At 44.0% G+C, this 16,278-nt stretch overlaps 1 protein-coding gene across 1 annotated transcript in view; it reads left to right on the forward strand.

Annotated features, from left to right (window-relative positions):
• Positions 1-16,278, forward strand: part of med13a (mediator complex subunit 13a) — a 66,849-nt gene that overhangs the window by 35,621 nt on the left and 14,950 nt on the right. The window contains 10 exon segments of the mRNA XM_005463013.4: positions 487-632; positions 4,694-4,894; positions 4,990-5,184; positions 5,296-5,458; positions 6,735-6,845; positions 9,701-10,456; positions 11,705-11,921; positions 15,124-15,154; positions 15,595-15,716; positions 15,907-15,991. Coding sequence (XP_005463070.2) covers positions 487-632; positions 4,694-4,894; positions 4,990-5,184; positions 5,296-5,458; positions 6,735-6,845; positions 9,701-10,456; positions 11,705-11,921; positions 15,124-15,154; positions 15,595-15,716; positions 15,907-15,991 — 2,027 coding nt within the window.

Raw genomic sequence — 16,278 nt, forward strand, 5'->3', positions numbered from 1 at the left:
TCCACTCTGTTATCGGAATAAAAAAAAAGTCGCGCAGGCTATCGGAGCAATTTAATAGAGGCATAGGAGGCATCTTTGAATCAGATAAGTAGCTTCTCCTCCTTTACTCCCTCGTGTCTATCTCTGGAATCATTTTTTTTTCTTTCTATCCAAAGTCTCTGTCATGTTGAAGCAGGATATAGGTGAGAAGTGAGATTCCATTATATCTGACACACACAAAAGGAGGAAACCCACACAGGTTTCTATAATCATTTTTTCTCTCTACCTTTCCTCTCCCTGCCATCTCCTCTGTTTCTGTCTTTGTGAATAAGAACTTGAACTAGACTATGTGATCTGCTCATCCTTTTTTCTTTTCTTTTTCTTTATTCTACTCCAAAGTCTGCTGGAGTTATTCACTGGAAGTCTTTTCAAAGGTGCATTTGAAAGTAGTGTAATCCCAAATGACTCATCTCACTCTCTTTCTCACCCCCCTCTTCTTCCTCACAGTGAGCACTTGTCCTGCGCCTTCACCTTCTTCCTACATGGCGAGAGCAATGTGTGCACCAGCGTGGAGATCAACCAGCACCAGCCTGTCTACCATCTCACAGAGGAGCACCTTACTCTGGCTCAGCAGGCATCCAGTCCCTTCCAAGGTGGGTAACTGCTGTGTGTTACCCAGCCTTCAATGACCTGCTCAAAGGCAAACATGTGACATAACATCAACAAGTCCGGTCGTCATGTTGTTGAATATTGTTTATAATGGTTTCAGCTGCATGGTGAAGGGCATGTCACTCCTACTTGTTATCATAGTGCAGCCATCGATGTGTAAATTAGTTCAGCAGTCTCTTTTTACATTTTTCTTGAGCAGATTAAACTAGTGCAGTATAAACAACTTGTATCTTCACAACTATTGAAATGAATATTTAAACTGTCTTCTCATTAATTAGATAAAGACTTAAAGTTAACTGTCCAAGCATTTGTCCAGAGGTATTACTAAAGTGTCTGTAGAGTAGCAAGAATTCATTCTAGAAAGACTTTGGTGTCACCTCATAATTTCAAGTTGACCTTATGAATGAAGATCGCATAAATGCATAACGCATAAATGGATTTTAATACAAATACTAAAGGTTATATGCTCAACAAAAGTGTAGACCTATACATTTTTTTTTTCTGAATGAAATAGATCAGCAGTCTCTGTGTTCGGTGCCGTTTGTAAGATAAATCATATGTAATCTTCTGTCGTGCTGGCTTTCATTACTCTTTGGCTCACAGCCAGCTTAAAGAAAAGTCACACCCCATCCAAATGTTAGTGTAATGACTTTAATATACATTGTTTCATATTCGTGTAGGAAAAAATGGATTGCTTTATGAATACGGTCATTAGATGTAAACCTGTTATCACACACCCATCCTGTTGATTATTCTGTTAGTAGAGAGGTATGTCGTGTCATTATCTAGCTGTACTCGGCTCTTTCATTTGCATACTTTGCTGACTTGCCCCAAGTGTTCCCTCAGCAGCGTTGCACCGCACGAATGCGCTCGGCTGTGATGTAACGTGTCCCCCTTCACAGAGATGATGCAGAAATTAAAATCATGCATAGCTAAAACGAATGTTTTGTGGAAATTTGACAAACGAGCCCTCACGAGGCTTATTTTTATTTAATCTTTGTGCACCAATTAAAAAAAACCCAGTTGGGTGAGACATTTTCCCAGAGGAAAAGTTTGCCGCCTTTACCTTTCTCATTTATGGTTGGATAGATGTGATGCAGCTGTCCTCTTTTTCTCTGTACGCCCCCTCCAGAGTAATAATAGTGATCACTTCCTCCATTCACCACAGTAATTCCTGTACAGACGGCCCCTTTACTGTCTCTAGAGACCTCCTGAAGGGAGGTGATAATACCTCTCAGTTAAAGACTAGTACTTTAGATAAAAATAAAAAGACTATCAGAATTTAGCATGCAGATGCGTATGGTGATGTTTATGGGGTTTGCCAGTTATTTAGAAGGATTATATTGCTCACCAGTCACCAGCTAAGAGTAACTTACGACTGTTTTGTTACACTTTAAATACTTAGCGAGATATTGCCATTTCCCATCCTGGTCAGGTAATTGAGGGCTCAAGATTTTCAGAGATGCACACTGACACCTCTTCTCTTTTCACTGAGTGATAATGCTGCTGAGTACTCTCATACAAGTGATCCACAGGAGCAATTTATTAGAATGATGCATTCATTTTTGTAGCATTGGAAACACCCTCATGCACCCCAGTTATGTGAAACTGATACGTACACCTGTCTCTACTGTGAGAGCGTGTGTGTCTGTGTGCAGGTGTGCGTTTTCACCGCCGCAGTGTGTATCCTCCTGGCTAACCAAGCATAGCACCGAAAAAGGCCTGACTTCCATCCCCCTTCATCCATCCATCCCCCGCCCCCCCACTCACCCCTGCCAAGCTTGGTTTACTGCGCGGCAGAGCGCTCTGGCGGGCAGACCTCTCCAGGATGTGACCTCATAAAAGGGCGCAGAGTGAATGTAATGAACTCTCAGCCCATTACACTGATCTGAGCACATTTGACATGTCTTCAGGGAACCAGAGATGGACTCACAGCCAGAGAGAGGGGCAGGAGGGGTAGCTCGAGAGAGGGGAGGATGAGGTGCGGTGCGATTGGGAGGGGGGGGTAAAACCATTTCCATAATTGTGCTGAATTTGATCTCTCCTCCACAATTGTCCCGAGGTCTTATGAGCGCGTGTGTGCACAGCAAGAAATGCAGAAACGAAAGGGAAAAGAAGCAGGGCTGAATTTAATCAAGGTTAATGTGATCGTCCATAGCTGGATGTTGTCGTGCATCTCAACGTAAATAACCTTTTGTTCTTCTCTCTGTTGGGTTGTTTTCGCTGAGGTGTCACTGTCTGTAGACTGAAGCGAAACAGTACGCCGAGAGGCGTTGAGGGCTCGCGTCTAGACAACATGTTTTCATAATTTCTTTCTGCTCTGAGGTTCATTTGACAGTAAAAAAACAAAATAACATTATTCCTCCAAGTCACCTGACTTTGCCTGGTGAAGCTCAACATTGCTTCCAATCTGCTGCTGTGCTACTTATCTTCCACTGCCACCTGCCAGCGGCGTCCTTGAAATATCCCGAAGTGTCGGATCTGTTTGTCACTTTTTTTTCCCTTTGTGTCCAAACCGTGTCGTTTAAAGTTGTAATCCTTAAGATTTCAGCCCTGGTCAGTTTGATAACGGGCATGGTTAGCTTGTAAAAGCAAGTGCGGTTAAATGCTGCAGAATTCCTTGAGCCCCGACTTTGTCAGAAGCACAACAGAAGAGCAGCAAGTGAATCTGTTTAAAGTTGTACCAAAAACAAACTTGGATTGCCAGTCAAAAGTGAGGAAAATCAGGGTGTGACTTCAAGTTTCACTGAAACAGGAAGCAGCTGTTTATCTTGTTCAGAAGTTAGGTGTGCAGCCTGCTGCCCTCTGTGGTTGCTCCTGAGCCTTTTCCGCTTCTCCCTCGGTATTTAAAAGGGATCCACTTGAAACCAAACCTGCCACAGAATGTGATTGTCGTTGTTTCCTGTTGCTCCTTCATGATAAGTCTAAAGTTGAAAGCTTTTGATGCAAAGAACTGAAGTTAATGATTCATTGTAACTACTTTTTAACCTCCTCGATCATTTTTTGCCTCTCGTGCGTTTACTCAGGTGGGTCACTTCGATCCTGCTATTAAAAGCTAGCATACAGGTTTTTAAAAATCGCTTAATAGAAATGTGTTAAATGGCTGCTTCCAGTAACCTACTGAACATAAATGGGATTTTATCGGCACATGCTCAAAGTGCCAGGCTCTTTCCTGGAAAGACTATTTGTGCACAAAGGCTTTCTTTTTCTACCCTCTCCTCTTTTTCCATTGTCTCCTGCCATTTTCCTATCATGGAAGCTGTTCTGCGGTCCAGCCGCTCAATCAATACCTGGTGACAGAGGCCATCGAGTCTAGTAATGACATACTAGGAAGGCAGAGCAGAGAGGGACATTAACAAATGCTCACTCACACACCCACCAAGCCAGTCTGTTCGTAGAACCATTATACCACCCTTTCCACATTTCAGTGCATAATAGACAAAGAGAAAGGAGAATGGATGCATAGCAAGATGATGGGGGTGTGTGTGTATATGCATGTTGCCAGTTGGTTTCTGTGCTCATACGTATGCATTATGCATGTTAGTTTATGGCGCTATCTGCATTTGGCTGATGGATGTTGGTCTGTTCTGTAAGCTGACTGATGGGCTCTCTCTGCCACTCTCATATGTCTGTGAGGTCAAGTGTGTTTGCCAAGGACTGGCCCCTTTTATAAGCCTCTGTTTATGGGCTCTGAGAGGCTGCTGCTTCTCAATAATTGGCGTCTGGAAAGGTCAGAGCGCTCCTGATTCGTCCAGAGATGGCAGAATGACAATGAAAGGAAAACACATGTACAAAGAAAGACGAGATGAATGATAAAGATGGGAACAATTGAGCGATAATAAGAACAGACAAGAAAGGAATCACAAGCGGTATGGATTTGGAGAAAAAAGGGACAAGGATTAAGGAGGACCAGGATGTAATGGGAAAACAGGAACTAGTTTTTAAATGTAGTTGTGGAAGATGTGATGCAGATGCAAAATGGAAGATTCCCAAAGTTATGCTGACTCTTTCCTTCTTGCTGCTTTTCTTTCTTCCCCCTTTTTAGTGATCCTGAGTCCATTTGGTCTAAATGGAACACTGACTGGCCAGTCCTTTAAGATGTCAGACCCACCTACCCAGAAGCTGATTGAGGAGTGGAACCAGTTCTATCCCATCAGTCCCAGTGCCAAGGAGAATGTGTCAGAGGACAAAGTAGAGGACATGGACTGGGAGGATGAATCTCTGGCCTCTGTTGAGGTCCTCGTTGGTCAGTATTTATTTTATTAGAATCCACAATTTTAAGAATTTCTAGTTTAGTTTGACTGATTTGTGATCCTGAACTTTTTACATGTTTTCGTTCAGGTGGTGTGCGTATGGTGTACCCAGCCTGCCTGGTGCTGGTACCCCAGTCAGACATCCCTGTTGTGACCCCTGTGGGGTCCTCCCACTGCACTGCCGTCTACTCTGGTGGCCACCAAGTGCCTGCTTCCCAGCGAGAGCCCGCCATGTCTTTGGTGACACTCACCCCTCCCACATCACCCGAAGAGGCGCAGACAGGTAAAGACATAAGACTCCTGAGTCCTAAGTTGAGGATTTCTCTTAACATGACTGAAAGAATTGTTCATCTTTTGTCAGATGGTCTGTTAACCTTCCTCTTTCCTTCCCCAGTGGACTCTCACTCGGCTCAGAAGTGGGTTAAGATGCCTTCATCATCTGATGCTTTTAGCGTGGATAGAACAAGTCACCACGGAGGAAAGATTCCACGCCGGCTAGCCAGTCAGATGGTGGAGCGTGTTTGGCAAGAGTGCAATATCAACCGAGCCCAGAACAAGTACGTGTGACTGTGCAGAGTGCTTAAACATAAAAACTGACAGAAGGTATGCCGTAATGGATGCATCTCCTATCGGTTACATTGGGTTTGCTCTCAATCAGACTTGATTGTCTTCACCGTATGATTATGGGAAAATATTCGACAGTAAATTCAATTCAATTTTATTTACACAGCGCTAAAGGGGCTTTATAATGTAAGGTAGACCCTACAATAATACATGCAGAGAAAAACCCCAAAATCATATGACCCCCTATGAGCAAGCACTTTGGCGACAGTGGGAAGGAAAAACTCCCTTTTAACAGGAAGAAACCTCCGGCAGAACCAGACTCAGGGAGGGGCGGGGCCATCTGCTGTGAGAGAAGGAAGACAGGATAAAGACATGCTGTGGAAGAGAGACAGAGATTAATAACATGTACGATTCAATGCAGAGAGGTCTATTAACACATAGTGAGTGAAGAAGAAACACCCAGTGCATCATGGGAATCCCCCAGCAGCCTACACCTATTGCAGCATAACTAAGGGAGGATTCAGGGTCACCTGATCCAGGCCTAACTATATGCTTTAGCAAAATCAATCTAGATCAAACTAGATGCATTAACTGGTACAAACATGGTCACTGATTATTCCTGGCTAAAAACATATTATTTCAATATATGTAATGAACAGGAAGAAACCTCTGGTGGGATACGAGGAGCAGTTACCTCTGTACAGAAATACTGAGTGTGTATTACTGCGAGTTGTGTTTATATATGCAGATAAAACTGAAGATCTGATTATTACTTATTTTATATTAATTAGAAATATCATAAATAACCACATTACTTGCACAGACAGATGTATTATTCTGCTACATTTCTGTTTTGTGTGCTTTTTATTATTGATATAAACTCGGAGTTCTGAAGAAAACTGGACAGATATAATTGTCCTTAGTCAATTAATAGCTTACAGTTTTAGGCCTTGGGTTGTTTTTATTATTCTACAGCAGTGACTCTGACACGTTGGGTGCACCTAGGGATCTGTTGCCCCTTGACCAAGCACAAAACGTTCACTATAGTTGGCTGTCGGCTTGTCAGCCAAACTATTACCGCTCCAAGGAGGGTGATAAAATCAGCCTTGGCTCAAAGCTTTTACCAGTCGCTACTGTATGTGAAAGAAAAATATTATCAAAAAGCGGATGGGGCTGTTCACATAAATGCTGCTTGAAAGAATTGGGGAAATTGAAAAGTCTCAGTAGAATTTTGTTTCGACTTTTTATTTATTTATTTGAACTCCCTAGGCGAAAGTTTCCAGCTGCAACCAACGGTACCTGCGAGGAGGAGCCAAGTGAGAAACTGGGAACCTGGGATTTTGTGGAGTCTTCACAAAGGTCGTACTGCAGCTGTTCGAGGTCAGTCGATGTGCAGTACGCACAGGTATTGCTCATACGTGTGCGCTCAGACATTTCAAAGAGGGTTACACGGAGTCCACAGGGCTTTGAACAGCGGCGCAGAGGGCCGTAGTCAGCAAAATATCTGCAAGTTATATCTGCGTCTAGACTTTGACAAGCATATTATTCTTCACATTTTTCAATTTATCACTATTTTGTGTAAGCGACAGCTGTGGCGAGGCTGAAACCTCTGCTGGCTTGTGTGTTTCTGTAAGTCGGACATTTTTATTCCTGCACTGACTGGAATGATTTCAGGCAGAAAGAATAGTTTGACCTCTGATGTAGCTGTTGAGGGTGGTAAAAGGAATGTATGTTGTTAATGTGAACAAAGAAGCTCCAATCATGTGTTTGTTTAAATGCCCCTGGTGTTTTATCGGTCTGAAGCGGCCCAGCTGTCCTTATAAAGTCCTCGCTAAACAGCCTCCTCTGTATTTATTTAGGATAAAATAACACACCCATCATATGCATTAATATCATTTTGCATACAGTAATCTAACACCTTGTAAATGCTATTCTTTGTTTGCTTATACCTGCAGATGGTTAATATTTGTCCTCTGCAATTAATATATAGACATTCTTGTCTATCACATTTTATTTAATGACAGCTTTCAGATCATGCTGCTATGTCTGCGTCCCACGGTCATCATCTTCTCTGCCTCCTGACAAACTGCAGATTCAGGCAGCTGTTTAATCCACTGAAACACACGCCTGACCACTCCAGTCTGCACATCTAACCAGTATACTATATGCCTGGATGCTTGACTGGTTTTGTCAGAAGTCCAAACCAACTGAAAGAAAGTTCTGCTTTGTGGTTGATAATAAAGCGCTATCTAAAGTGGATCTGTGTGCGTGTTTGGGGAATCCTCTGCACCAGGCTCGTGCACCTTGGACTGCAGATGAGCAGAGTGAATTGGGCCAGTCAGCTGGAGCATGTTAATTTGTTGGAAAGCACCCAACTCTTTGGTAACACATGAATGGGAAGCTCTGCGTTGCCAGTTTTACTGTCCATTAGCTTTGTTTTGTAGATGGAAGCCATACGTGTCTGTTTATGTTGACAGCTGAATGTGAGGTCACACACAAAGCGTGCTTATTAAGGAGGGACACTAATGTGTAAGTGTTGCTTGTAGCGTGAGTGCTGAGCCATCAAAACAGAGGGGAAAAGGAGGACTATGATGACCCCAGACTATTTTTCTTTGAAACGTATGATGGGATGTAGGAGCCAGGTGATAGCAAGGTGAGGTACAGGTAGGGATGGGTATTGATAAGATTTTCACGATTCTGATTCCATTTTCGATTCTGTTTAACGATTCGATTCTCTTATCGATTCTTATTTTTTAAAAAGGAGAACACTAAGGTCGATTAGCTTAGAACTTTGTTTTATATCTTCTCTTTGAACAAGATAGAAATTTAGGAGTAACATGGTCTTACAAACCCAACAGTGAGCTCTTAAGAGATCCACAGCCTACGGCTCTCCAATGGGGTGTCACAGGGTCCCCGGGAAAAAAAATTGTAAATGTAAAATGATAAAATAAATATTCTTCTGTAGCAATAACAAAGTATAACATAAATTATTCTGTAGCAATTACACAAGAATATCCAGTAATGTCCCTGCCTACAATTAAACACATTCACTTACTGAAAATCGGGGGCATCTGCTGTGGCAAATGGGTGCAAGCCTTTGACCACAAACTTAGTCACTGCTCGGTCACATTCGTCTATCCTGGCCTGAAAGGAGACGCTGCCGGTAGACTGCAGCGAGAACTGCCAGCCAGACTCTGTCTGTCTCATCATGGTCACCTAAATGCACAGTAATGGCAGGTTTTGTAATAAGGCCGATCACGCTAACATAATATGCACTGTTAGCTGATTATTTACCTGCCGCATTAACGGGAGAGGACGTGCAAACGTTACCGCTGCTGCTGGGTTGAGATTCACGAGTCCGGAGCGGAATTAAAAACACGACATTCATTTAAGGTCATTGCGTCTTTTGTGAGCAAATGCTTTTGCATATTCGTAGTGTTTCCTCCTTTAAATGAAATATCTACTTTGCAAGTATTGCAAGTTGCCCTGTTGTCATCCGTTCTCGTAAAGTATAACCGAACTTTTGAGCGTTTGAGCCGCTTAGGCGCCCTGCCAGGTAAATGACGCTCCGCAACGTGGTGACGTCATTCGGGGCGACTGGAATCGATAAGGGAATCGTTTGCAAAAATGGCAAACAATTCCAAGGAATTGAAACAGTGGGAACCGGTTCTCAACAAGAACCAGGTTTCGATACCCATCCCTAGGTACGGGAGAGTGGCTTTTGTTGACTGGGTGTTCTAGCAGGTCATGGCCCTGGTGAATCCTTGGTGTGTATCAGCATTACTTGATATATTGTTTCTTTTCTTCTGACGAAACTCTGTGAATGTACTTCATTAATTTCTATTTGGCTGTCTGAGGAAAATACAATATTGACGTTTTAGAAGATGATTTTTTTTTTCATGTCATCAGTTTGACTGTGAATAATTAAGAAATGTATGACTATGCATTAGCCTTTGGTTTAGCTATTGCAGCTTTACTCTGGAGCTGATCCGTGAAGTGTTCTCTGCTAATTGTATTGGGATAAATTTGGGGGGGCGGTGCTGCCTTGTTGCTCGTGAGCATAATTGGACTAATTGATGTTTTATAAGAGCAACAGATGTGATGGCTTAAAAGGAAGTTTCACATGAGCTGCACAACTTGTTGTAAAAGCCTCTCTCTGTATGTGCGAGTGTTTAGCGCCTTGTCATCGATACGTCACGGTCTCACTCCATTTCCCTGTTTGTGCTCTCCTGCAGATACAAATTAGTGAAGCAGCGAACAGCCAATAACACGGGCCAGGCTCAGTCAGCTGGCCAGCCATCCCAACCTCCGACCAAGCACAAAACTGGAGGAGAAAAGCCAGAGAAAGGTGACAAGCAGCAGAAAAGACCCCAGACACCCTTCCATCATCGCTGCCTGGCCAGCGATGAAGCCTCCATAGACACCGAGGCAACAGCTGGACAACGGCTGGCCCTGAGGAGTCAGGACGGAGCAAGATTTCCTAGTATTCGCTCTGCAGATGTGTCTGCCATCCAAAAAGGCCCCCAGCTCCACAGTGGGGGCGTTAGCACTGGGCCATCAGAACAGGCCAACTCCCCTCAGCCCCCACCACTTAGTCCCCACCCCTGTGAACGCAGTGAGGAGTCAGGGGAGGGCATGAAGAACCCTTCGACCCCCAATAGCCAACACTTTTACCAGCCGCAGCCGGAAGCTTGCCTGGTCGGTGTGAAGGGCAGCAGCGAGGAGCAAGGAGGGCCAGAGGCTCTGAATCAGCACTTCCAATCCCATCAACCCAACCCCCACCCCGGAACCTCAGCCTACTCCGAGCCTCCTGAGCCTACCGTGTATGTGGGTGCAGCGATCAACCTGGAGGACGACGGCTCCCACGCACCATGGAGGTTATTCAACTTACCCCGAAGGAAAGAAGCCGAGCTGCCCACGCCGCTGCTGCCTGGAGACAAGTTGAGAGAGGAGGCGGCCGCATCACAAGACAACCTGGTGTCGGTCACAGAGTGAGTGGCAATTACATTTCAGTCACTGTCACCGTTCAGTGGCCTCTGTTTGGGAAAGCCAGCTATCCCAGCTTTCTTTGTGTATGGTGCCAGTGAGCCGCTTTGAAGCACTTTCAACAGCCCAGAAAAAAATAGTTTAAAAATAATAACACATCTGCCTCCTCTTTCCTCACCCTTGCTCTCTCAGATCGCTGCCCCTCCTGTTCCTCCTGTTCAGTGTAACGCTTAGCTACACACAGCATGTTAATCTCCTGCTTTGTGACCTTTTGACTTCATACATCACCAATATGCAGGGCCAGCACTACTCATTGATTCCTACACACAAACACGAGAGCAATGAGGGAGAGAGTAATGATGGAGTTAGATAAAGATAAAACACTGCTATTGTAATAGAGGTGGAGCTGATAAAGTACTATCTGCTGGTTATCAGTTTGGCAGGTTCTAGAGAGAGAATTTGACTGAGCAACAGCTGCTAGTGAGGTATCACAGATAGTAGCAGCTTGGAGGGTCCAGGGTGAGGATGGGCAGGAAGACCAGCAAGACCAGAGAGGGAATTATCAGGGAAGTTATGCAATCCCGAGTGGGGCCAGCCACTTGGATGGCCTATCCTAGCTGTAATCCCCCCAGCTACATCTCTGAATATTGGCTAAGCTCTGACCCAGGTCACTGCACACCATCACCATCACACCAGCATCAAAGCTGGACAGGCATGACAGGAGGACAGAAACACAGAGTTGTTGCTGGCAGGCAAGGCCAAGGATAATGCCTACACAGAATGAGCCCCTCCTTTCGTGTTAAGCGGTCGGTGGTTTCCTCTTTCCCCGTGTCGTCCCGGGCTGTTGCATATGATGAGCACGTAGGCCAGAGTCGGAGTTTTTGATGAGTGGTACCGAGGCAACAGGTGATAATTCTGTGTGTCAGAAAGAGTGAAGAGTGTGAGCTGTCAGAGCCACCGTGTTTTCATAAATCCAGCAGAAATGTAATTGTCTGACAGCAAACAGGATGCATTAGTTCTTCTGCATGACGGCTGTCAGAACCAGTTGCAGTCACTGCCATTTCTGTAACTCTAGTAAAAAACACTGGTACATGATGTCAGACCAAAACAGAGCAGTTGGGGCAGTGTTCTTTTCTCACCATGTTCACACACAATCCCAATCATCAGTTAAACTGCTACTTTATGAAGCTCTTTACATTAAACACTAGGAGTCACTGCGTTTTTTTTCTTTGTTTTTTTAATCCCCCATCCAGGGTGATGTCTACATCTAAATGGCCACTCAAGGTTTCCGAAGAGCGCGTGCAGATGTATCGAGCCAGGAGGAACCAGCATCTCGCTGCTGCTGTAACAGATGGAGATCACGAGCCTGAGGTCGACCCCTACGCCTTTGAGGAAGGAGATGTCAAGTTCACATTCTCCAACAAGAAGGATAAGTCAGGCGGGGAGCGGGAGCCAGGAAAGAAACACAAGGTAAGGCCAGCCAAGTGGAGTAGCGAGGAATGCTCCTCAGCTGTTAGCAGGATATCTTTCATATGACTCTGGCTGTACTGCGTGCTGTAATGGATGCATTATGCCAACCTTTCTGTAAAAATGGCCCCTTTTGCTTATTGTTCTTCTGACCAAAGCATCAGACAGTTGTACCGAGGCTGTAAGCTCTGCCTGCTCTCTGTTACATTTTCTCCTATATGTCCAATACTTTATTTAGGTGCATTCAGAATAGATTTTGCAACATTTTCAGAACAAAAAAAGCGGTACTTTTTGTGAATGCAAAATGACCTTTTGTACAAGTCACCCACAAGGTACGCTGCAAACCAGCTCCCAGCTCTGCCATATGCATCTTATTTAAACATATGTGGATGTTCTTCATTCTCTGATTTAGATTATAATTGTATATTTGTGTAACTGTAATCTTTACAGTTACAATTATAACTGTATTGCAATCAAGATCTAAAATAGAACCTCTAACTGTTATTGATAATAACACAATATCCTGTTATTATCATTTACTCGCTTTCTTGTCTCCATATTTGTGTTTGTTTGTCTTTAGCTCTGTTTGCACAGGACAGGTACACTGACAGCACGTTGTATTAATAGTTTGTAAGGTAAAAATGCAGAGGTGAATGATCCTGTCCTGAACAGCTTTATGATTTTGGTGTTTTTGTCCTTTTGTCGTTGTCGTTTTCACTACGTTTCCCATCAGTCTCTTTTCCTTTATGAGATTTATGGCCACTGTGCTGGTGAAAAAAATGAAAGTTTAAACTTACAAAGTCAGGCGGGCACAGACCGGAGATCTATTCTCAGTTAAAGCATAAATGAGTATGAGATGGGTCGCGTTCACTCTTTTCACAGGCCCAGCTTATTTAGCACAATATTATGTCTGCAGCTTGCAGTTGTTTAGCGCTAAATTTCAGACTCTGCTTATCTGCGTGAATGTGATGCAAAACACACAAATGTTGCAGGTAGTTTCCAAATCACATGAAGTCTCCCAGCCGCACTGATCCCATGTAAAAAGGACTTGTTCCAAAAAAAAAAATTCCTTGTTGGTTTTAATATAAATTCATTTTATACTGAACAACTTTAACTGCAGCTTTTAAATCAATAAGGAATAAAAACTGCATGAAGTGACATAAATAGTCGAGGCATGTTTGAGGATTAAATGTGCTTAGCTGCTTTCCTCTGATCATCGTAATGATTATAAACCTGAGTCAGCAGATATTCCTATCAAAGGCAGATTATCAGGTGACACTTTTATCGTGATTATCTGTGGATTCGTCACCTTGAAGCCCAGCTAGTTTTAATGCTAGTTTACCTGCTCAGAGAACAGCTGTGAGAGGCGGTTCGGCTGCTTTTAATCGCTCTTGTAGCCGCAGTCCATTGGACATATGACAGAAAGCTGCAGTAACAGTTTGAAGAAGCCGTGTTGGTGCGAAGCCTTTTTGAGTGTAACCACTTTATTCCAAGCCGTCCTTCACTTAGTTGCCTGGGGTGAAAAAAGGACAAGAGGGCTGATTTTAAGATCCGGGAGCAGGCGAGTTAGAAAATAGGCCATCCGCATCCTCAGCAACACTGCACTAAAAATAACAGGGCAACCACTTTCTGCATGCATCCGCTTTCACTGCCAAAGTCTAAATGAGCAGGAAACCATTCCTGAATCACTATTGTTGTTTGCGCCCAGAGGAACACCAAATAGTTAGCCTCTCCAATTTCCTTTGAGGAGTTGTTTTTCCTATTTGATCTGCCCTCTTCCTCCTTCCCCTCCTCGCTGTATTCTTCTGCTCTGCTTCCGCCTCTGTGGCTTTTAGCTTCCGTTCCAGAGAAGGGCCACCTGTTGGCTGGTACGATTTTGAAAGGGCGATTCGGTGTTTGTGTGTGTCCCCGTCTCCAGTGGGACGTCACAGTGCCACAAACCTGACTCACTGAAGCGTTGAGCCTTAAAAAGCGCACTCAACTATTTTCCTTCTCTTCTGTCTGGTTACGACCCCGCTGCACGCCCCCGATGTGTGCAGAAATGTGAGGGTGAAGGCAGCTCTCGGTGGAGTGAAGAGTCTCTTAAGAGCAGTGTGTGCAGTGGAGCTCTTCCTCAGTCTGTGTGCTTTACTTGGTGTGTGCACATCCACCACATGCTCTGCGTGTGAGCGTGGACTGGTTATTTCTTAAACTAAATAATATTGTTGTCTTTCAGTTTGTTGTTGTTGTTGTTTTTTCCCCTTGAGAGCCATTCATCGTAGCTCCAATGAATTTCACCTCCTACCTGCCACATATTTAATCTAAACCTTCAGAATCTGCCTGTGAAGGATAACTTTACTGTGTCAAATTAAATCTTAATGTGAGATTAAGTCATTATTTTTAATAACGCTTATTTGTCGAGTCAGACATATTTACTGCTCATCAGACTATTAAACCACTTACTGGTGGCTCATCTTGTGAGACGGAGAAGAAAGCTGGGCTGCTCTGGAGTCTTTTGCCAGATGCTAACACACCTTCCCACCCAAGGCTATGCTATTGATAAGGGGTTAAGGTGTCTTTGCCGCCTATAGATTACGGCCTTGGTGGGGATGTTGTGCACTGCCATGGACTGGGCCTCTGAGGGAGACAGATTAAAGCCTGCGTTACTCAGAGAAAACCCTGGAGCGTAATGAAATCAATGGCTGGGACATAACATTGCTGTTCCCCTCTCAAACTGCTCAGCACACAGTGTACACACAACACGCCACAAGAGCACGCTGGCACAGAAGGCCAGGCCTCCCAGATATTGATGTCTGGGTAGGAGCCTAACAGGTCATTCCTTGGATCGTGATTTCACTGGAAATCTTATTTCCCTCAGCAGAGACGAGAATCTACCGCTCCCCGTTTGTCTGCCTCTCTCCAGTTTCTCTCCCATGTACTCTTGTTATTGATAGGTTGAATTATTTTGCACATTGATTGGATAAAGTAGTGTGTGGCTTTTGAAATAGTTCTTTGTGTTTTTGTAGTTTCACTTTATTTGTACATTTTCTGAATCACAGCTTTGGGCTTAAAGGATTTGCCACACCTGTAACCGTGCAGTAGTGTGAAAATTTCATTGATATCAGTGCAATTTAATTTGAGAGTATTGTTTAATGAAGCTATGAAAGAGCATTTCAGTAACAGTTCAGTGTTTGTCTAAGCAGCCAATCTCTTTTCTCTCTCACAGGGTGAGGATGGAGGGACCGGTCCATCAGATGGTAAGCAGCCTGTTCCATTTTCCAGCATCACCCCAACACACTCAGTTGCACTGTTGCTCTCAGAAGACGGACATAGTAACTCCAGTGTGTGTGCGTGTTTCATTTTAGTATTCAGATGGATTTTGGCGAGCCACCACAGTGAATGAAACCTGTTAGCTACATTTTCCAATCTGTCAATAGAAATTAATTTACCAAATAAGTAACATTCATTCTCAATTACTTTTAATTTAAATCTCATATAACAGATTTGTCATGCTGAAAGCACTTCACTAATTGAATTTTTGAAGAAGAAAATCTTGTTGGTGGATTGAGTCCATTCAGGGAATTCTAAATAAACAATCGCAGCTCAGAGCACCTTTTGGCCTTCAGTGGATTCTCAAACAGCCGCCGTCTACTTGTGGAAAGAGAGAAATATTTAAAGCTCGTGTTTGTGTGCTCAGATCCTCAGCGTGCAGCGCCTCACAACCGCGTGGCTTCCACCAGCCTGATCCACGAGACGGACCTGGTGGTGTCCATCAATGACTTGGACAACCTCTTCAACTCAGACGAGGATGAGCTGGCGGTGAGTAGAGATCTTGAGTGTGGTATTGTGTCTTTCACTTTTGTACCAGAGCAGTGGTACCTCTGATACTTACAAGCCATTTGTGTGTGACTAATACCAGGAATGAATTAATAGCTATATTTACTGGCTCTCAAAGATACAGACTTTATCAGGTGTGTTTTATTCTTTTTCCTCCCTCTCCCTCCTACAGCCGGGTTCCAGGCGACCAGTGAATGGAACGGATGGGATATTTGGCAACAAGGAACCCAAATCATCCATCTTGGATCCCGTACCCTGTATGTATCGCTCAGTCTCCCACCACTGATGTCTCTCTTGCCCCCCCCCCCATTAATGTGCCATGTCTCCTTAGGCCCAAACACAGATGTAGAATCAGATTGGTCGCACCTGTGAGGCCCCTGAAAATTAAGAATTATACACTGAGGTTTTGCCAGAAGCCACCTGAGACATAAACACAGTATTCCCCTTGCTTAGTATTCAGCTGAGGTAAAAGGTCTCATATCCTTTAATCCACTAAATCAAGTTCATGTTTTACAGCTCAAACACAGTTGTTGCTCAGACTGGA

This window comes from Oreochromis niloticus, linkage group LG10 (assembly GCF_001858045.2).
Source record: "Oreochromis niloticus isolate F11D_XX linkage group LG10, O_niloticus_UMD_NMBU, whole genome shotgun sequence".
NCBI classification, from domain to species: Eukaryota; Metazoa; Chordata; class Actinopteri; order Cichliformes; family Cichlidae; genus Oreochromis; species Oreochromis niloticus.